General features: G+C 48.3%; 1 protein-coding gene across 1 annotated transcript in view; it reads right to left on the reverse strand.

The window, feature by feature from the left end:
• The window catches only part of IL2RA (interleukin 2 receptor subunit alpha), a 46,108-nt gene that overhangs the window by 4,036 nt on the left and 20,107 nt on the right, over positions 1–21,965 (reverse strand). The window contains exons 2-7 of the mRNA XM_055543486.1: positions 12,357–12,539; positions 8,208–8,321; positions 5,847–6,068; positions 4,409–4,489; positions 3,990–4,061; positions 2,765–2,831 (exon numbers count right to left, since the gene is read on the reverse strand). Of these exons, the coding sequence (XP_055399461.1) occupies positions 2,765–2,831; positions 3,990–4,061; positions 4,409–4,489; positions 5,847–6,068; positions 8,208–8,321; positions 12,357–12,539 (739 nt within the window). The remainder of the gene's footprint in view (positions 1–2,764; positions 2,832–3,989; positions 4,062–4,408; positions 4,490–5,846; positions 6,069–8,207; positions 8,322–12,356; positions 12,540–21,965) is intronic.

Raw genomic sequence — 21,965 nt, forward strand, 5'->3', positions numbered from 1 at the left:
ATGCTCTCCTTGTCCCCTGGGTGGATTTATTCCAGCATAACATATCAAACTGCCACCGCTATTACCACCCTCAATCCAGCCTTTCTGGTGGCTGGGCCATTCAAATGCCGAGGCTACCATTTACCGCATAAGCCAGCTTCTGTGGCTGCTGTTGCCCTCAGGATGGGCCTGAGTTCCCCAGTCTGGCCTGATCTTCCAGGACGTGGTCTCTGGCCATCACACATCGGGGCACTGCGACCACTGCCCTGGGCACTTTACCCCTCAGTGAGGAGAACTGCCAGACCCTCACAGACGGCCTCCTGCCCTTTAGGACGCTTCCCTTCTCCTCCTGTCCCTCTGCCTTGCAGCTGCTCCTGCTGTTCTTCACCTGTCTGCCGGCGTGGGCTCTGAAAGCCTGTTGGGTGCCCCCCTGTAGGATGGCGTGTGTCATTTCTCTCTTCATTCTCTGTAACACCTCAGTCTTAGGCTTTCACAAATTGCATTTCAAGTCTCTCTCTTTTATTTTCTCTTCTCTTTGACTGGTCTATAAGCTCCTGAGAGCAGGGGCCCTTCTTAATCATCCTGAGGCCCCTACCTAGTGCCTTGTACCCAGGAGATAGTCTCTGAGTCCTTTTAAAATCGAAAGATAATTGGCAATGAACACTGTGGATGTTTAAGGTGTAGTGTGTCGATTTGATACATTTATATGTTGTGTCCTAATAACCACGTTGCTGTTAAGCTAACACTTCCATCACATCACATGGTTGTCATTTCTTTTTTGGTGGTGAGAATATTCAAGAGCTAGTCTCTTAGCAACTCTAAAGTGTATAGATACACTGCTGTTGCTTGTAGTCACCTAAGCTGCTGCGTCAGATTCCCCAGAACTTGGCCATTTCCTAACTGCAAGTGTGTGCCCTTTGACCCACATCTACACAGGAGCTGTTCTACAAAACTTTTTGGGAGTAGAAGACAATAGCTGCAGAAAAAGAAAAATCATAGCACAGCTAGCTGTGCCAAGGGGATTTCCTGAATTGAAAACTGCTAGTTTCTAGCCAGGACTGTGCTGTAAGAACTTTCTGTGAAGATGGGAGTGTTTCGTATCTGTGTTGTCCAACAAGGTGGCCACATGTGGCTATCAAACACCTGAAATGTGGCTACTGCCACGTGTAGACCGAACTTTTAATCATATTTAATTTATTTAAGTTTAAGCTGAAGTATCCGCACGTGGCTAGCGGCAACCCTGTCAGACAGCTCTCAGCAGCATCTGGTTACCTCCTACCTGGCTAAGAGCTCCCATGGGGTGAGGCTGCAGGAACTGGCATGCAGGCAAATGCTTAACAACCAGCTCTCGGAAACCGTCTGCTCACCTGCATGGTGTAAAAACCCCCACCACACCCAGTGTCAATATGTCCTGCATACAGAGCTGGGGAGAGAGGCACAGTGTAAAGTCATTATCTAGGCAGTGTTTCCTCAACACGGGTACACAGATGCAAACAACCCTGAGAATAAAGTAGTCAAATGCAAATAAAATAATTAGAAAGTGATTAATTTTTAATATTTATTGACTTTGTACTACTTAACTTATTTAATTGTAAGCTTAATACTTTAGTTTTTAATGATGGCTAAACTTAAAAGCAGATTGCAAAACTCCAGAACACCTAACTTTCGGCTTTCAGGAACCTTTGTAAGCCAGCTCCATCTCATCACCAGTTCCTAGTTCAGTTCAATAGCTCAGTTGTGTCCGATTCTTTGCAACCCCATGGACTGCACCACACCAGGCTTCCCTGTCCATTACCAACTCCCAAAGCCTACTCAAACTCGTGTCTATTGCCTCAGTGATGCCATCCAACCATCTCATCTTCTGTTGTCCCCTTCTCCTCCCACCTTCAATCTTTCCCAGCATCAGTGTCTTTTCAGATGAGTCAGTTCTTTGCATCAGGTGGCCAAGGTATTTGATTCAGCTTCAGCATCAGTCCTTTCAATGAATATTCAGGACTGATTTCCTTTAGATTGACTAGTTGGATCTCCTTGCAGTCCAAGGGACTCTCAAGAGTCTAACACCACAGTTCAAAATCATCAATCCTTCCGTGCTCAGCTTTCTTTATAGTCCAACTCTCACATCCATATATGACTACTGGAAAAACCACAGCCTTGACTAGACAGACCTTTGTTGGCAAAGTAATGTCTCTGCTTTTTAATGTGCTGTCTAGTTTGGTCATAGCTTTCCTTCCAAGGAGCAAGCGTCTTTTAATTTCATGGCTGCAGTCACCATCTTCAGTGATTTTGGAGCCCCCCAAATTAAAGTCTGTCACTGTTTGCATTGTTTTCCCATCTATTTGCCATGAAGTGATGGGACCGGCTGCCACGATCTTATTTTTCTGAATGCTAGCAATTGCTTAAAAAAAAAAAAAAAAGGAAGTAGTATTTCATTTGGCCACAAGAGGGCGCTCTCAGATGGCACTGGATTCTAAGAAGGCTTTTGGTGGCTTAGTCGGTAAAGAATCTGACTGAAATGCAAGAGACCCGGGTCTGATCAGAAAGATCCCCTGAAGTAGGGAATGGCAACCCACTCCAGTATTCTTGCCTGGAGAATCCCATGGACAGAGGAGCCTGGCAGGCTACAGTCCATGGGGTCGCAAAGAGTGGAACGCGACTGAGTGACTAACACTTGGAACAGCTCTCTGGGTCAGTCTGCGGTCTGCTCCCGTCTCCCGGAAGACTGCAGTTCTGGGCATCTGGGGGACTCACACAGCGTCAGGCAGTTCTCTGTTTCACTACTACTCACCATTTCCGCTGCCAGGTGAGGCAGCTCAGGAGGAGGATGCTGGCGAGCAGGAGGGCGCAGCCGGCCACTGTGGACAGAGAAACAGGTCAGGGAGGCAGCCCCAGGGCTGAGGGAGCCCCTTCCCGTGTGTCGGTGCCCCCAGCCCTCCACACCCAGCTCAGTGCCTCCGGGGAGGTGAGCGCGGCGCTCTCCGCCGCCCCTTTTCAGGACGCAGCTCCCTCCTGGCCAGGCTTCCCTGGAGGCTGCAGGACCAGGACCTGGGGGTATGGACCAAAAGGGCCCCAGCCTTTCCCAGGGGGGCTCCCCTCCTTCTCGGGGAGCAGCTGACAGGTACCCTTTTCAGAGAGGGTCAGCGGCCCAGCCTCAGTTAAGAGGCCTTGAGTGAGGCCCGCAAGGGGTGAAAGAAATGTTGAAACACCAAGATGAGTATAAAGGTAAGTGATAAACACTTGGCATCTCCTGAAAGCATCTCTGTTTCCCATACACTCTTTCCTTTGCCCTGGAGCTGGCGGTTATCCATCCAGCCATCTATCAGTCTCAGACGTGCCTCAAAGCCTGCTTTTCTCCCTCCATCCGCCCCGTCAGATATAATTGACCTGTAACAGGCTGTAATTTTAAGGTGTGCACTTTTATTGCAAAATATATTGTAATTACTATTTCTTTTCTGTGCCAAGAACATTGAAGATTTACTGTTAGCAACTTTCAAGTCCGCAGCACAGCATCGTTGGCTGTAATCCCCACAGCCTGACTGTCCCCAGACCGACTCCTCTGCCGATGAAGTCCGTGCCCTTTGTCACCCATCTTCTCTTTGCCTCACCCCCAGGCCCTGGTCACCAACATTCTACTCTAAGAGCTCCGTTTTGGTGTTTTGGGGTTTTTTTGTTTCCCTCAAAGCCTGTTTCTGGCTCCCACCAGAAGGCAGCTGGAGTGGTCTTGGCGTGTTTTTTTCTCTCCTGCGCTGGGCACACCACCTCCCTCCACTCACATCCAGGTGCTGGGTGTTTGTCCTCTGGGAGCTGGTCAGGAGGCTCTGGTTGAGGCTGGTTGGAGACCTCACTGCTGACTCACCACAGCCGTGCCTGTGACTCTGAGTCACGTTATGCTCTGGATTCGTCTTTGAGTTTTATACACATCATATAGTGTAAAGAGTTCATTTAGACTAACTCACCGAGCAGCTCACCACCCACCAAGCAAATGTGTAGGTTTCTGTTGGGTCACTACCCACCTGCAATCTGGTACTCAGTGGTAAATATGAACGTATCCAACGTTGCAATCTCATCTGTGGGCTTCTGGAAATCTGCAAGAGAGGGGGAGGAGCTTGTGGATGCTGGCTGTGGGGCTGCCTGGGGCTGTGAGAGTCCAGGCTTCTGGAGGCAGGGGACTCGGAGGCCGCTGGAGACCTGTGAGAGGCCAGGGGAGCCCTGGCCCAACTTCTGAACATCTCGTTCTTCTGCCTCGAGCTGCTGCCCTCCAACTTGCTTATCCTCTGACACTGGCGACATTGACCGTGTTTGAGGCCTGGGAGGTCGTGTGCAGATGTGGGACTGTCTCTAGCACCAGGGGGCAACTCCCAGGCCAGCTCTTCCCTCTCCTGCCTCACAGTTTAATAGCCAGGCTTTTATCTTCCAAGAATGCCAGCCGTACCTGTGGTCCCTGCCATCCTGGTTGTTAAGAAAGTTCCACTCCCAGGGGGAGCTTCCGTGTTCTCCTGAGGCTCTGCGTCATCTGGAGGAGAGAAGAAGGATGCTTGTGGGGCAGAGGTGAGGAGTGGGGGTCTGGGGTCTCCCACTTACCCCCTCCACCTCATCAGCTGACCCCAGACATGGTAGCTGAGGTGTGTCTCGGCTCTGCGGTCCCCATCAGGGTCACAGTGAAGTGGTTCATTGACCCCAGCAGAGCGGGAGGGAGGGACCTGTGACCCTGACTCTGGCTCTCCTTGGAGCTCTGAGCAGCTTTCTCCCCAAACTTCCTACTCAGCTCTGGTTGCCGTCTGCAGCTTGGAATTGGGTCATCCTAATACAAATTCCATCAAACCATTAAGCAAAGTGCGTGCATGCTAAGTCGCTTCAGTCTTGTCCGACTCTTTGCGACCCTCTGGATTGTAGCCCATCAGGCTCCTCTGTCCATGGGATTCTCCAGGCAAGAATCCTGGAGTGTGTTGCCATTTTCTTCTCCAGGGATCTTCCCAACGCAGGGATCAAACCTCTTATGTCTCCTGCATTGGCAGGTGGGTTCTTTACTACTAGGGCCACCTGGGAAGCCTATTAAAGTAGAAACGCCCAAAAGGAGAGCTTTTCTTTGTGACCGATTCCCCATTGCTCGTGGACACGCCTGGTGGGCAGCGTGACTCACGGGGAGCGGACTATGGGAAAGAAACACAGCACCCCCCACAAGAAGATCCAAGAGAGAGGTGTGGGGCCTGGGCAATGGGGGTGAGCAAAGAAACTACCGACAGTTAGGGCCCAATGGGGGGCCTTTTGATTGTAGATATGGTAATACGATTTCAGGACGAAAGTAGCAGAAGAACTCAACGTAGGTGGCGTGTCCGTGTGCGTGAACGAGCATACAAGCATGTGCGTGTGTCTGTGCTTGAAAAGTCCCTGCCCTGCACGTCTGCACTTTGGCAAAGCTCAGGTGGGATTCACATAAGAAGGGGGGTGGCTTTCTCCTGGTATAGAAGGAGGATGGATTTACATTACGTATCAGCAAGTTGGAAACGTATGCAGGGCAGGTGGACTTTCCCTTTTGAATGAGGAAGCCTTGGTAGCTTAGAAGCAGAGGTGGAATTTCAGGATCATCTAGAAACGGGAGCAGCGCCGTGTGGGGGTGGGGGGGCCCCTCTGGAAGACGCCTGCCTTCCTCTTTCAGATCCTGCTCTTTATCCCCATCAGGGAATGGGGGACCCCAGGGCGTGGAGACCTTACAGTTCATCTCATCCGTTTTCTAGAGTAAGAACAAACCGAGGCCACAGGAGAGGGAGCGGCTTGCCCAGGACCACGTGGCGGGTGGGTCAGGGAGTCCTGCCGGGCCCGCCTCAGGGGAGCCGCCAGGCAGCGGGCCCTGGGCCCGGGCACCTCTGTACCTGGAGCCTGACCGTGCTCCCCTTCACGTATGCACTTGAGCCTGGGCCTGGTCCACCTCAGCTCCCCGTTGATCATCGTGCAGGTGCTTTCAGCAGGGCTGGTCTGTAGGGCCCTGAATCCCTGGGCACACTGGTAATGAACCATCTGCCCCAGCGTGAAATGGTAGACTCTCTTTAAAGGTTCACGTTCATGTTCCCATGGTGGCGGTTCCTCGCAGTGACCTGGACGAGGGGAAGGGAATTCCAGAGGCAAGTTCAGGAGATGCTGTGAGTCCAGGCTGCCTCTTCCTAGAGACCAGACCACAGTCCTTCTTCTCTTCTTTGGCCCCTCCTCCACCCCTCCCCCGCTTTCTTCTCATAAGTATTGGTAACATCTATTTGTTAGGGCCTTTGCTAGGCACTTTGTGAAAGGCATGAAGACCCAGTCCCCCTCCCCTGCAGTGAGCAGACAGTGGATCAGGGAAGGGAGCTTCTGCAGGGAGAACGTGGGGAGCATGACACTTGAGACACAGGTGCTCGCTCTGGGAACACAGAGAAATGAGCTTCTGCTGACAGGGAGAGATTTACTAAGTGGACAGGTGTGTGAACAGTGGCTTCAGCTTAGGGTTAAGGGCAGGCTCCAGCCAGTCTGGGCCGAGGAGATGTGGAGACCACCTAGATCTCAACTGCTAAGTGAGGAAGCACATTCTCAAGTGGTCGCCTTGGAGCCACGGAGAAGTACTTGGGACAAATCCAAAGCTGGGAGGAGGGAAGCACCAAGACGATCTTAGAGAAATGGAGCCTGGTCCCTGATCAAGCCATACCTGAAGCTTGCCCTTTTAAGGCCTCTGAAAATTCCCATGTCCAGTAACCTTCCCCTCATCCAACTAAAACCAAAGCCTGGCTGACCTTTAACCCCACAGATCATGTCCTGTCCTGATTTAATCCCTTGCCCCCCAAATCTGGACACATGGAACCACAGATCCTTCTAAGCCCAGAACTGTGAAGCTATAGGTATGCTCTGACCTTCCACAACCCCAAGGATCCAACATAACCCCTCCTACGGCCCTCCATGACCCTTTGCAGCAGGAGGCCTAGTGGTCCCATTCTGAGGGGTCTGCTCAGTACAGCATCTTGCAGTCCATCCTTGAACATGTGTTTAAGTCTCACAATCAAATTGCCTTTCCAGTCAGTACAATTCATAACCGTCCAGACCCATTGGAATTAGTTTTGCTTCTTTCGAGTGAAAACCTCCAAATCAAGACAGTCTGCGCAGCATCCCTTAGCCAGAGGCAGCTGGTTATCTCTTGAGTAAGGAGAGTAAACACTGACCGCTTGAGAAAACTTTCAGTAATTGTGGGATATGGGAAGCGAGAAGGAGAGGAAAACAACGAATGTGCTCTGAATCCTCACTCCAGAAAAAAGTCACAGTGACAAGGAGAGGAGACAGCATATTGCAGCAGGTTCCCCAGATTAGTCGTTGTCTTTTTATTTTTTGTTAATTAATAAAAGCTTAAAATAAATTCAAAGTAGCTTAAATAATCGTACCAAGAGCCCCTGGTCTAATTCAGGAGACCCGCGGCCTTATTTCAGTCCCATTTTGTGAGTTGCGTCGTGTCTTTAATTGTCTCCGCATCTCAATTCCATCAGTAAATTGAAGGAATATTTCCTGCTCCCTGACACACTGGGTTCTGAGGTTGGAACGAGATTATATACCAAGTCGTAAAGTTCTTTGTAAGGTTGTACAATCGGCGTAGGGGCACGGGGTATTGAAAGGTCAGCTGGCCCCCCAAAGCTCAGGTTTGCCTAACGGGCTCCTTTCTTCCCAATGTCAAGGCTGACTTCCACCGTATTAATTTTGGAAAGTCGGGGCAGCAGCTGGGTGACACAGCATGGGCTCGTCCACAGCCCGTTAGCTCAAGCTCTGTCCACAGCTTCCAGAAGCCAGTGTGGCCCCACCCACCTCAGAACCCTGTCCTGTTAGAGATAGAGACGTCTGGAAGTCAATTACTTGGCTCACAGTTCAGTGTCTCTTCCTTAAGGGAAACACAGAGCATCTTTTGAGGCCAAGGAGTACTGGCGACTCAGATTGCTATTCTCTGGCCACTGTGCTTGGGGCAGTTAGCCCCCAAAATGCTATTTGAATGGAAGTGAGTTGAGTTGAACCGAATTGAGCCCTCTTGGGCCAGTTCCCAAGCCTGGAGGATGCACAGAGCCCAGGCTGGCTGCTGTAAGAGGGGCTCAAGATGCTGAGCAGACAGCCTGCCACCACCGCGCCGCGGCGCCGGTCCCCAGGGTGTCCTCGGGAGAGAGGACCACAGGCCGGACTCCCCTCCCCGGGGGCGCACTGCGTGTGTCTGTGAGAGAGCGGTCCACTCCTACCTGGAAGGTCAGCTTGCTCCGGAGGCTGCGTTTGGCTCTGTGCATCTGTGGGTTTTCTCTCCCTCTGTTCTTTGGGTGCAGGAGTGACTTGTTTTACTGGGTTCTTAGCAGGGGCTAGAGAATATGGAGGGAATGAAGAATATAACTTCACAGGTGTTTAAAAGAGAAAACCCGCAGAAAGAACATCTTTCTAGGGCTTGTAACGTGCCAGGCAATACTGGGGGATGCAGAGGTTATAAAAATGAGCCCCACACATCCTGTCCTCAGGGGACTGGCTCTCAGAGGGCCTGTTCACGGGCAGCAGAGCACCAGCCCGCCAGGCAGGCTTCCTGTATTTGATGATGGTAGCCTACAGTGTGTTTCTGAAGGACCCAGGCTTTTCTGGCTGAATGGTTTGTGCCTGTGTGTCTCCCCAAAATGGACCCCGTTCTGGCCATCAGCCTGTCAACGCCATGCATGGAGGTGAGTGTGGCGGTCAGAGGAGCAATCTCAGCCACTCCTGTCTCCCGAAGGCAGGTCGTTTAAGAGTCAGAGGGCATCCTAAAGAATGGCAATGTGTGCAGTCTCAGAAAAGACAGAATGGTCTCTGCTTCCAAGGCAAACCATTCAGTATCACAGTAATCCAAGTCTATGCCCTAACCACTAATGCTGAAGAAGCTGAAGTTGAACGGTTCTATGATGATCTACAAGACCTTCTAGAACTAACACCAAAAAAAGGTGTCCTTTTCATCATAGGGGACTGGAATGCAAAAGTAGGCAGTCAAGAGATACCTGGAGTAACAGTTTGGCAAGTTTGGCCTTGGAGTACAAAATGAAGCAGGGCAAAGGTGAACAGAGTTTTGCCAAGAGAACACACTGGTCATATAGTAAACACCCTCTTCCAACAACACAAGAGACGACTTTACATGTGGACATCACCAGATGGTCAATACCAAAATCAGATTGATTTTATTCTTTGCAGGTGATGATGGAGAAGCTCTATTCTGTCAGCAAAAACAAGACCAGGAGCTGATTGTGGCTCAGATCATGAACTCCTTATTGCAAAATTGAGACTTAAATCGAAGAAACTAGGAAAACCACTAGACCATTCAAATATGATCTAAATCAAATCCCACTTCCCTGGTGGCTCAGATGGTAAAGCGTCTGCCTACAATGTGGGAAACCCAGATTCAATCCCTGGGTCGGGAAGATCCTCTGGAGAAGGAAATAGCAACCCACTCCAGCACTCTTGCCTGGAAAATCTCATGGACACAGGACTGTGGTAGGCTACAGTCCATGGGGTTGCAAAGAGTCGGACAGGACTGAGAGACTTCACTTTCATTTCCACTTTCTATGATTATACAGTGGAAGTGAGAAATAGATTCAAGGGATTAAATCTGATAGGCAGAGTGCCTGAAGAACTATGGACGGAGGTTTGTGACACTGTATAGGAGGCAGTTATCAAAACTATCCCCAAGAAGAAGAAATGCAAAAAGGCAAAATGGTTGTCTGAGGAGGCTTTACAAATAGCTGAGAAGAGAAGTGAAAGGAAGGGGAAAAAGGAACGATATACCCATTTGAATGCATAGTTCCAAAGAATAGCAGGGAGAGATAAGAAAGCCTGCCTAAGTTAACAATGCAAAAAAATAAAGGAAAACCATAGAATGGACATGTTTAGAGATCTCTTCAAGAAAATTAGAGAAACCAAGGGAACTTTTCATGCAAAGATGAGCACAATAAAGGACAGAAACAGTATGGACCTAAAAAAAGCAGAAGATATTAAGAAGAGGTGGCAAGAATACACAAAACTATACAGAAAAGATCTTCATGACCCAGACAAGCACGATGATGTGATCACTCAACTAGAACAGACATCCTAGAATGTGAAGTCAAGTGGGCCTTAGGCAGCATCACTATGAACAAAGCTAGTGGAGGTGATGGAATTGCAGCTGAACTACTTCAAATCCTAAAAGATGCTGCTGCTAAAGTGCTGCACTCAATATACTAGCAAATTTGGAAAACTCAGCAGTGGCCACAGGACTGGAAAAGGTCAGTTTTCATTCCAATCCCAAAGAAAAGCAATACCAAAGAATGTTCGAACTACCACACAATTGCATTCATTTCATACATTAACAAAGTAATGCTCAAAATTCTCCAAGCTAGGCTTCAACAGTACATGAACCAAGAACTTCCAGATGTTCAAGCTGGATTTAGAAAAGGCAGAGGAACCAGAGATCAAATTACCAACATCCTATGATTGTTGGATCATAGAAAAAGCAAGAGAATTCCAGACAAACATCTATTTCTGCTTTATTGACTACACTAAAATCTTTGACTGTGTGGATCACAACAAACTGGACAATTCTTAAAGAGATGGGAATACCAGACCACCTTACCTGCCTCCTGAGAAATCTGTATGCAGGTCAAGAAGCAACAGTTAGAACCAGACATGGAACAATGGACTGGTTCCAAATTGGGAAAGGAATATGTCAAGATTGTATATTGTCACACTGCTTATTTAACTTATATGCAGAGTACATCATGCGAAATGCTGGGCTGGATGAAGCACAAGCTGGAATCAAGATTGCTGGAAGAAATATCAATAACCTCAGATATGCAGATGACACCACTCTTATGGCAGAAAGTGAAGAAGAACTAAAAAGCCTAGTGATGAAAATGAAAGAAGAGAGTGAAAAAAAATGGCTTAAAATTGAATATTCATCAAACTAAGATCATGGCATCTGGTCCCATCACTGAATGACAAATAGATAGGGAAACAATGGAAACAGTGTCCGACTTTATTTTTGGGGGCTCCAAAATCACTGCAGATGGTGATTGCAGCCATGAAATTAAAAGACACTTGCTCCTTGGAAGAAAAGCTATGACCAACCTAGACAGCATATTAAAAAGCAGAGACATTACTAACAAAGGTCCGTCTAATCAAAGCTATGGTTTTTCCAGTAGTCATGTATGGATGTGAGAGTTGGACTGTGAAAAAAGCTGAGTGCTGAAGAATTGATGCTTTTGAACTGGGGTGTTGGAGAAGACTCTTGAGAGTCCCTTGGACTGCAAGGAGATCCAACCAGTCAATCTTCAAGGAAATCAGTCCTGGGTGTTCATTGGAAAGACTGCTGCTAAAGCTGAAACTTCAATACTTTGGCCACCTGATGTAAAGAGCTGACTCTTTAAAAAAAGACCCTGATGCTGGGAAAGATTGAAGGCAGGACGAGAAGAGGACGACAGAGGATGAATGGTTGGCTGGCATCGCCAACTTGATGGACATGAATTTGAGTAGGCTCTGGGAGTTGGGAAAGGACAGGGAAGCCTGGCGTGCTGCAGACCATGGGGTTGCAAAGCATTGGATACGACTGAGCGACTGAACTGAGCGACTGAAGAATGGCAGTGGTGCAGCTGCTATGGAGAACAGCTCAGTTGCATGTGCTACGTTCACATCATTATGAACTACAGTTATTTTCAGTTGTTTAGTAATTATTAGTGTAACATCTGCCCCCCACCCCGCCCTCTTAAAGTGTGGTTTCCTTGAGGGCTTGGTGTGTCAGACTCTAGGTCCACCCAAATCTCTACAAATGACCCAATTTCATGCCTTTTTATGGCTGAGTAATGTTCCATTGTATATATGTAGCACATCTTCTATATTCATTCCTCTGTCAGTGGACTTTTAGGTTGCTTCCATGTCCTGGCTATTGTAAATAGTGCTGCAATAAACATTGAGGTGCATGTATCTTTCTGAATCATGGAGAAGCGGTACAGATGAACCTATTTGCAGGGCAGGAATAGAGATGCAGATGCAGAGAATGGGCGTGTGGACACAGCAGGGGAAGGGGAGAGTGGGACAATGAGAGAGTAGCATTTACATATATACACTAGTGTGTGTGGACCAGCTACTGGGGAGCTGCTGTACAGCACAGGGAGCTCAGCTCAGTGCCCTGTGGTGACCTAGAAGGGTAGGATGAGGGGCGGGAGGGAGGCTCAGGAGCCAGGGGATATATGTATACTTGTAGCTGATTCACTTCCTTATCCAGCAGAAACTAACAACATTGTAAAGGAATTCCACCCCCCCCCCCATCAGCCCCCAAGGAAAGTTGCAGCCCCGCCTCCTTCTTTGCTACAGTTTTTCTCCTTCCCTAGGGGTTACCAGTGGAAACTTACAGGTGCTGTTGCAGAAGCATCTGTTTTCCCAGGCAGAGTGGCTGGAGTCCCCCACGCAGCGCATGACGGCGGACACTCTGCGGAAGCCTGTCTTGCAGTCACAGTTTATCATGGTGCCCACCTTGTACCTGAAGACCTTGAACATGGCGTTTCTGAGACTCGGAGGGTCATCATGACAAGCCTCTGCCAAGACAAAAAGGCACCTTAGTGATCCAGGAGCTTCCAAACACGGGCACAGTCAACCATCGAAATGATCGAAATCCACCTTTCTTCCCTTGATTTAAGGGGTTGACATGTACCCCACTTTTTCCTGGAAAGAAACTCAGGCTGTTGAAGGTTCTTTAGAAACCTTCAGATTAGAGATGGTTCAGAATTTAACTTCAGCCAAGTTCTTTGCCAAGCTACAGTGTCTGTCAAACTAAATGAATAGAAACAGCTGGGGTTTTATTCTGATGACTGCTGCTGAGCAAGCATAGTTTCTATATAAGGAACAAGAGGAAGGGCTTCCCTGGTGGCCCAGCTGGTAAAGAATCTGCCTGCAATGAGAGAGACCTGCGTTTGATCCCAGGGTTTGGAAGATCCCCTGGAGAAGGGGAAGGCTACCCATTCCAGTATTCTGGCCTGGAGAATTCCAGGGTATAGTCCATGGGGTCACAAAGAGTCGGACACGACTGAGTGACTTTCACTCCACTAACATGAGCAAAGGTGGGCAGCGGGGGAAGCCACACGGATTTAACTGAGGAATGAAATGTATCTGTTGAGAAATCGTTTCTTGGAGGAGAAATATTTGTTAAGTGTTCACTCAGTGTGTGGTGAGTAGGAAATGTGTTTCTCACCCATCTACCCACCTCTGAGTTTACCAAATTTCTTCTCACACCACAAAACCTGACCCTCCCTTGGCCCAAAAAACCATCACTGGTTTCCCACTAAAGACACTTGAAGAAGTGGCCGAACACCCAACTATTATGGGGAGGAAAGTGTGCTGGTCTCATCAGAACAGGGATTCCACTGTGTGTCTCTAGACACGTTGCCCTGCTTCAAGAGATGAGATTTTTCAGGAAAAAGTCATAGGCTGTGTGGAGGAGGTGGAGAGGACGGAACAGGAAACGGGAGAAAGTGAGGCGGCCAGGGCTGCCCGCAGCTGGCCTCGCCACCCAGCAGAAAGGCATCGGCTCTGGGCAGGTGGCCGAACCCGCGGCCGACAGAGGACCATCTGCCAGTTGTGAGTCAGTCACTCTGCTTGGAGTGGAGCTTCTCAGAGTCCTCATGCTCTGCCCAGCCACTCACCGTCCTGGAGAACACCCCCATCCCCATCCAGGATGCAGGACCCTCCTGACACCCCCCAGAGAATGAGGAGAATGTGAACAGCTTGCCTCACCTCTAACCCAGAAGGAACTAAACAACAGCAATTTGAATGGCCGAGTGGGCCAGCAGTTGCAGAGGAACCTGTAACATAACGTGCATGCTGAGTCACTTCAGGCATCTCTGACTCTTTGCGACCCCATGGACTTTAGCCCACCAGGCTCCTCTGTCCATGGGATTCTCCAGGCAAGAATACTGGACTGGGTTGCCATGCCCTCCTCCAGGGGATCTTCCCAACCCAGGGATTGCACCCACGTCTCTTATCGTCTCCTGCTTTGGCAGGCGGGTTCTTTACCATTAGCGCCACCTGGGAAGCCTGTCACATAATTAAATTCTGGTAATTGTAGTAATCATAATAAGGCAAGAAACGTAGAGTGGTGGAAAGGGAAGGAAGCTGGGTCTCTAAATTGTAGCTCCACCAGCTTAATAGCCACACAGTTTTATTGTAGTTACTTATCTAAGATGCAGCTTCCTTTTCTGTAAAATTTGTATAATAATTATTATTTTGCTGATTTGTTTTAAATATTATGTGAAATAACATATCAAGGTAACTTGAAGAGTACCCAGCACATGATAGTCATAGAGTATATGCTAGTTCAGCTCATTTTTTTCTCTGTCCAGAAAAAGCAATCTTAGATGTCCCTCAGTAAATGAGTGGACAAATAAACTGTGGTACATTCAGACAATGGAAAGTTATTCAGAGCTAAAAAGAAATGAGCTCTCAAGCCAGAAGAAGACATAGAGGAAACATTAATGCATATTACTAAGTGAAAGAAGACAATCTTAAAAGACCACACATTGTATGATTCTAACTATAAGACATTCTAGAACAGGAAAAACTATTAAGGCAGTAAAAAAAAAAAAAAATCAATGGTTGTCAAGGGTTACGGAGAAGGCAGTGGCACCCCACTCCAGTACTCTTGCCTGGAAAATCCCATGGACGGAGGAGCCTGGTAGGCTGCAGTCCATGGGGCCGCTAAGAGTCAGATACGACTGAGAGACTTCACTTTCACTTTTCACGTTCATGCATTGGAGGAGGAAATGGCAACCCACTCCAGTGTTCTTGCCTGGAGAAGCCCAGGGATGGGGGAGCCTGGTGGGCTGCCATCTAGGGGGTCGCACAGAGTCGGACACGACTGAAGCGACTTAGCAGCAGCAGCAGCAGCCACAGCAGCGGCAGGGAGGCTGGAGAGACGGATTTGTAGAGCACAGAGGATTTTTAGGTAGTGAAATTACTCTGTATGATACCATAATGATGGATACAATAAATAAGTGGGCGAAGATTGTTCAAGTCACTTCTCCAAAGAAGATATCTGATTATCAGTAATCACTTGAAAAGGTGCTCAAGACAACATTAGACATCATGGAAAAGCAAATCAGAAGCCACTGTTAAAAGAGTCCATTAGAATGGTTAGAATAGACACAAGACTGATAATACCAAATGTTGGCAGGGAGCAGCTGCAACTTGCTGACATTACTGGTGGGAGTGAAAATAACACTGTTACTTTGGAAAATTCAAAGTTTTTAAAAATGAAGTTATATATATACCTGCCCTAGGATCCAACCATCCCACTCCTGGGTATTTATCCAGGAGGAGTGAAATCTTGTGTCTATGAAAACACTTAAACATTTATAGTAGCCTTAAGTAATCTCAAAAACATTATGTTGAACAAAAGAAGATAAAACAACACACACGCACGTTGATTCCACTTACATAAAGCTTCAGAAAAGACAAACTAGTATACAGAAAGAAATTAAACCAGGGTTTGCTCGTGGTGGGTGGGATTGACTGCAAGGAGTCGGTGGGGTGATGGAAATGATGGGTCCTTGGGTGTACATCTTCATCCTGATGACAAATTGAAATTATAATGGACTCATCACAGTTCAGGCAGACAAAAGTGGAGTCAGGAGCCATGGAAGACCTGCTCTCAGACACCTCCTTGCACCAAGAACTTGAATTTTCTCTGAATTGCACGGAACTTAAGGACACCACCAACCGTTTTCAAAGCAGTATCTGCCAGCAGCTGCAAACGGATGGTCTCAAGGTCCCTCCTTGAAACTGTGTATGCAGCCTTTTCAGATGTCAACCAATTGGTACTTAACAAGCACCCTTATGCTAGCCAGCTCCAACTATAATTCTTGGTAAACAAGTCATGTCACTAAATGTAACCTTGTGGGTTTTCCCTTTATAAGCCTCCATTGTTTTATTGTTGGGGGTGGAGTGGGGAGACAATTCACGGGCTCCTTTTCTTAATTTTTATTGGAGTCTAGTTGCACTACAATATTGTGTTAGTTTCTATTGTACAACATAATGAATCAGGCGTAGATATGCAGAGTCCCTATTTTTTAGACTTCCTTCCCACTTAAGTCACCCCAGAGGATGGAGTAGAGCTCCCTGTGTTATACAGCAGGTTTTCATTAGTTATCTATTTTATACAGAGTATCAATAGTGTCAGTCCCAATCTCCCAATTCCCACCACCCTTGCCCTTTTGCCCTTGGTCAAGGGCTTCTCTGGGGTATTCCTAACAAACCCCAAATAAACACCTTTTTATTTCAATCAGGTCTCCATTTCTGAAATTTTTGGTTAGTGGCCAAAACTCATCAAAATCGTACACTTCAGATCTGCGCATTACACTGCAAGTAATTTTACTTCCAAAAAATCAGTAAGAAGTATACCAAGCAACTCTCACGATTATTCACTAGCACAAAGAATCAAGGATTGACCTCAGATGCATTCGGAATCTGACAACTCAATCACAAACCAAGAAAGTTTCCAAACACAGAAATTGGAAAAGAACCAGGAAAATTGCCCTTGGGACAACTTGGTGTCCTTAAAAACTATTTACATGGTGATATGCTTTTTTTAATTAGGCCATGGGAATTTTTCCGGAATCATCATAAATTAGCCTGAGCGTCGAGGAGGTCATGTGGTGACAAGGGAAAGTTCCAGAGCTTCTTACTCCCACAGACTTGCTTTTTATCAAAGCATCTTTCCTGGAATCCAGAAGCAATGGAACTTCCCTGATCTATAGCTAAGAAGTAGTAAAGAACTTGACTATAACCCTTTGCCCTGGAACCATGCAAAGACTGAGCCAGATGTTATCTGAAGAAGGTGGAGTGGGAGGGTGTTCAGCAAAGGCAGACAGAGGGTGGGGTGTTCTTTTTAATAGGATTAAATATGAGATTTTTTAAAAGTCCTTCTCAGACTAGTCATAAAAGAAACAGCAGTACAACATCTTTCAAAAAAAAAAAAGGAAAATGCCTCTTCTCTCCTGAAATCTTGCAGAGGAGTGAGTGAGTGAAAGTTGCTGAGTCGTCTCTGGTTCTTTGTGACCCCATGGACTGTAACCTGCCAGGCTCCTCTGTCCATGGAATTCTCCAGGCAAGTGTACTAGAGTGGGTAGCCATTTTCTTCTCTAGGAGATCTTCCTGACCCAGGGATCAAACCCAGGTCTCCTGCATTGCAGGCAGATTCTTTATCATCTGAGCCACCAGGGAAGCAGAGGAGTGTTGATGGACAATTCCGTTTATGTGACTCAGCAAAATGTCTTTACATCCCCTTCCCTCATATTATCCTTACAAATTTTCTTCTCACACAGCATGGCAGCTGCCCTCATTCCCTAGTTTTACTCTAAAATTCTCAGAGCTCAGCTAAGGGGCTTTTTCTGCCTTTACTCTTGCACCCACATTTCCAAATCTATTTCCTGTTTCCACCCGAGGCTCTGCCTTTCTAACAGAAGTCTTTCTTTGCTCTCCACTCTGCCCATTTCCCCAACTCTGGAGGCAAATGCAGAAAAAGTTTTTGCAGTGAGAAGGGAACTGTTTTTCTCTCTGTCGTTTTAAAGCATCGATACATTTCTAAATTGGATGTTGTTTTCTCTTCGGAGAGGATTGAAAGCGAGTGCTGCTTCTGGAGTAAAGGAGAACTGTGTACATTCCTAGTCTGGTGCTGGGACTTGGGGTGAATGCTCAGAGCTTGGACCGGGGGTCCAGGCGGGGTCCTACCAGGGGCTCAGAGGAACACTGATATGGTCTTGCCACCTCCTACCTTTCGTGTGATCAGAGGTAGAAAGACAGCCAGTGATTATCATTAATCCTGCAAACCCCAAGAGCTTCCACTCTCACTTAGAGAGTTTAAATTGAGCTCTTCTGATGTCGAAAGTGTTTCCTGTCTCATTTCAGATTTTAGCTAAGACAGATAATTGGAAAGACACAGGCGGGACGCCACACACGTGTCCCTCTGCCCTGCACCCACCCCACCTCCATCCACACTGGCCCAGGTGCAGCTCCTCTTGGGATATTTGTAGGTTTGTTGCCTCCGGGAATTCCCTGTTCAACTGAAGTACAGGAATCCGTGCACTTTTGATGTCTCCAGCTGACACTGGCGACAGTCACTGAGAGCTGCCTTGCTCTGGGCTGTGTCACCACGCAGGTCTAGGAGGAAGGTGGACGAGGGCGGGGGCCCCTGGGACACTCACTGCTTTTGATCTCCGTTGTTTTGTTTTCCCTCCAGTGGGTCGCTGGAGCTTCACCTCCTCCATCTCACCACGCCCATGCAGGGGGAGAGAGAGCGGAGGCATCCATTGCAACGCTGCAACAGACCAGCTGTTCTGTCTCCCAGGTGTCTGCTCTCTCCTTTCTGGCCTCTTCTTCTTCTTTTCATTTTTTTAAGATTTATTGATTTATTTTTGGCCATGCTGGGTCTTCTTTGCTTTGCGTGGACTTTTCTCTAGATGTGGCAAGTTGGGATGCCCAGGCTTCTCGCGGTGGCATTGCTTAATGCAGAGCACGGGCTCTAGGCACGTAGGCTTCGGTAGCTGTAGCTCAGCAGCTCTAGAGCAGGCGCTCAGTAGTTGTGGCGAACAGGCTTGGTTGCCCTGCAGCAGGTGGGGTCTTTCCAGACCAGGGGCTGAACCTGCATCCCTTGTGTTGGCAGGCAGATTCTTTCCCACTGGGCCACCAGGGAGGTCCTGCTCTCTCCTTTTGAACGTTAGACCAAACCACCAACCATCTGCTGCTGTTTCCAGAAGGACAGCTCCTGCTGCTTGGGTTTCCAGTAACAGATGAGAAACTTGGTGACTCAGGGCAGTCACTTCCCTTCCTCTAAGTGACCGGCCACCCGGTAGGAGTGACATGAGATGCAGACCAGGGCTTCCTAATTGTAGGTGGGATCCTGATACCCCTTCTCTGGCCCCGCATGTGCTTTCAATGCCACTCCCCCCAACATAAAGCTACCCTTTGTGTTTTGCCATTTTGTTTTTAGAAGAGAACCGAACTAAGATGCGGGCTTCCCCGGTGGCTCGGTAGTAAAGTGCCAATGCAGGAGACATGGGTTTGATCCCTGGGTTGGGAAGATCCCCTGGAGAAGGAAATGGCAACCCACTCCAGTATTCTTGCCTGGGGAATCCCATGGACGGAGGAGCCTGGGGGGCTATAGTCCTTGGGGTCACCAAGAGTCCGACACGATTTAGCGACTAAACAATGGCAACCGCAAAGAACTAAGATGAGTTTTGGGCTGAGGTGTTTTCGTGTCCCTCAAGTTAACCAGGAATACCAGCACCTGGAGGGAAGTAGGTCCTTTGAGCGGGAAGTCTGATAAGAGCCGGCAGGACTCTGCTTCACTTGTGCACAGCAGAGCCTCTCACACTTTGACATGCAGACATGTGGCCTGCGGGGGGCTTGTTGAAATGATAGGGTAAGTGTGGATGCTGAGATGATTTCTCACGAGTGCCTCGAAGCTGCTGGGGGCTGCAGCCACGTTCAGCATCTAGCAGTGGCTGCCCCCTCAGCAGGGGCCCGCCTCCCCCAGGGGCCGACCAGTGGGGTCCTTAAGCGCCGCTAAACCTGCTTCTGGAACACTTTGTTCCCAGGAAAAGCATCTGAGAGGGTGCACTGAGAACTCCCTTGGCTGGAGGAAAGGTAGATGGGTGAAAACAGTTGTGGACTAGGTGATTTTTTTTTTAATATTCTTTTCTGATGTTGCTGAAAACAAAAGAGCACTCATATGGCCCCTGCGGCCTGTGTGAGTGACATGAAAGACAGGGAAAGGGAAGGGGCTTTGAAAGGATGTGGACAAGGTCTGAAATAAGATTCTTCGCTCTGTGCGTGAATCAAGAGCAAGTTGTGTTTGCCTGAACAGCCAGGCCAGCTCTGAGTGCCTGGCTTCATCTCAGGGAAGATGTGCCTTTGGGCACATCCGCCTGGCCGTCCATAGGCTCGAGACTGGGGGCAGGCATCAGAGGAGCTCACTCAGCACAGGAGCTTCTGGGTGATGGTTCACTGAGCTTTACACAAGGGATGTGGGAGCCATGAAAGTTTGGGCCACTGGATAAAGAAATGGTGTGGTTCTTGACCTCAAAACACCCATCTGTGTCAAATCTAAGAACCCCGAGATTTGCTGTTGTTGTTCAATCGCTAAGTTGCCAGCAACTCTTTGTGACGCCGTGGACTGCAGCACGCCAGGCTTCCCTGTCCTTCACTATCTCTCAGAGTTTGCTCAAACTCATGTCCATCGAGTCAGTAATGCCATCCAACCATCTCATCCTCTGTCACCCGCTTCTCCTCCTGCCTTCAGTCTTTCCCTGATGAGAGCACCTCATCAGGGCACCTGATGGTGGCCAAAGTATTGGAGCTTCAGCTTCAGCCTCAGTCCTTCCAGTGAATATTCAGAGATTTATCTAAATGTAAGAGACAGTCTCCAAATTCCTTGGGGGGCCCACCCAGCAGTCTGAGCCTCAGAAAAAGCAGGTATTTCAGGTACAAACTAAAATATTATAGGACACGTTTACCATTAATCTCAATAGGATCCCAGGATCTGAGAGCTGGGAGAAATTCCAGAGATAATTAAGGCTAACCTGCCCTTTTGTTGATTAAGTAAACAGGCCTTGTTCCATTCGACGAATAGCTGCAAACCTGAGACACGACAGAGCCCCGACTTCCGGTTCAGTGTTTCCCCCCATAGCTAGCGTCAGGAGCAAGCATGCTTGTCACCAGCGGTGGAAGCTCCTCTAGCTGGAGGCAGGGCTCTGTCTACACTATCTGGGTCACTGGGAAGTATTTGTGAAGTGTTGTGGTTGAATTCAGATCCTTATCTTTGAAGGATTCAGAGCTCACGTCCTCCATCTGGGGCTATTTATATAACAGTAGCTGTGACCCCTGAGCCCCGCCTGCGGCTGCTGCCTTGTAGAGTTACCTTCCATGCTCTCTGCAACCCTCAAAGGGAGAGACTGTCACCCCACCTTCCACGTCAGGGAACTGAGGTTCAGTCAGTTGCCTGAAGTCACACAGCTCAAGGCGATGGGACCAGAATCACAGGAAATCCCACTATTGCTGCCTTCATGCCTACCTTTCTTTTTTTTTAAAGGAATGCCTTTTTTTTTTGTTTTGTATGGCAGATGATCTGCTTACAATGCAGGAGACCTGAGTTCAATTCCTGGGTTGGGAAGATTCCCCTGGAGAAGGAAATGGCAACCCTCTCCTCGCCTGGAGAATCTCATGGACAGAGGAGCCTGGCGGGCTACAATCCATGGGGTCGCAAAGAGTCTTACATGACTGAGTGACTCACACTATTTCTTTTTTTAAAGAACATCTATTTATTTTTGGCTGTCCCGGGTCTTCACTGCTGCTTAGGCTTTCTCTAGTTGTGGTGGGTGGGGGCTGCTCTCTAGCAATGCGCAGTCTTCTCCTTGCACGGGCTTCTCTCGTTGCAGAGCACGGGCTCCAGGACATAGACTTCAGCAGTTTGCGGTTTCCCAGCTCTAGATTACAGGCTTGATAGTTGTGGAGTATGGGCTTAGTTGCTCCGCGACCTGTGGGATCTTCCTGGACCAGGGATTGAACCGTTGTCTCCTGCCTTGGCTGGAGGATTCTTTATCACCAAGCCACCAAAGAAGCCCCCTCATGCCTACCTTTAAAAAAAGATCTCACTTTTACTTTCAGGAAATAATTTCAAATAGCAAACTTAAATGAGTCAGAAGAAGCAGGGATGAAGAAGACAGCAGGAGAAAAGGTTTTCATGGACCCCAGGTCACCACAAAAACACAGAGGGTGACGCAGTTGGTTTCTCTGTAGGCGTGAGATTCAAAGTGTTGAACAAGCAGGATAGAGGGGGTCGGGAACCAGTGTGAGGGATGCCAAGGTAAGGGTGAAACCAGCGTCCCACAGCCCCCGTCTGCCACAGGGTGACCCTTCAGTTGCTGATGTGTGGGAGGAGCCAGGGAAAGGAGTGCAGACGGATCATTTGAGAA

This window comes from Bubalus kerabau, chromosome 13 (assembly GCF_029407905.1).
Source record: "Bubalus kerabau isolate K-KA32 ecotype Philippines breed swamp buffalo chromosome 13, PCC_UOA_SB_1v2, whole genome shotgun sequence".
NCBI classification, from domain to species: domain Eukaryota; kingdom Metazoa; phylum Chordata; class Mammalia; order Artiodactyla; family Bovidae; genus Bubalus; species Bubalus kerabau.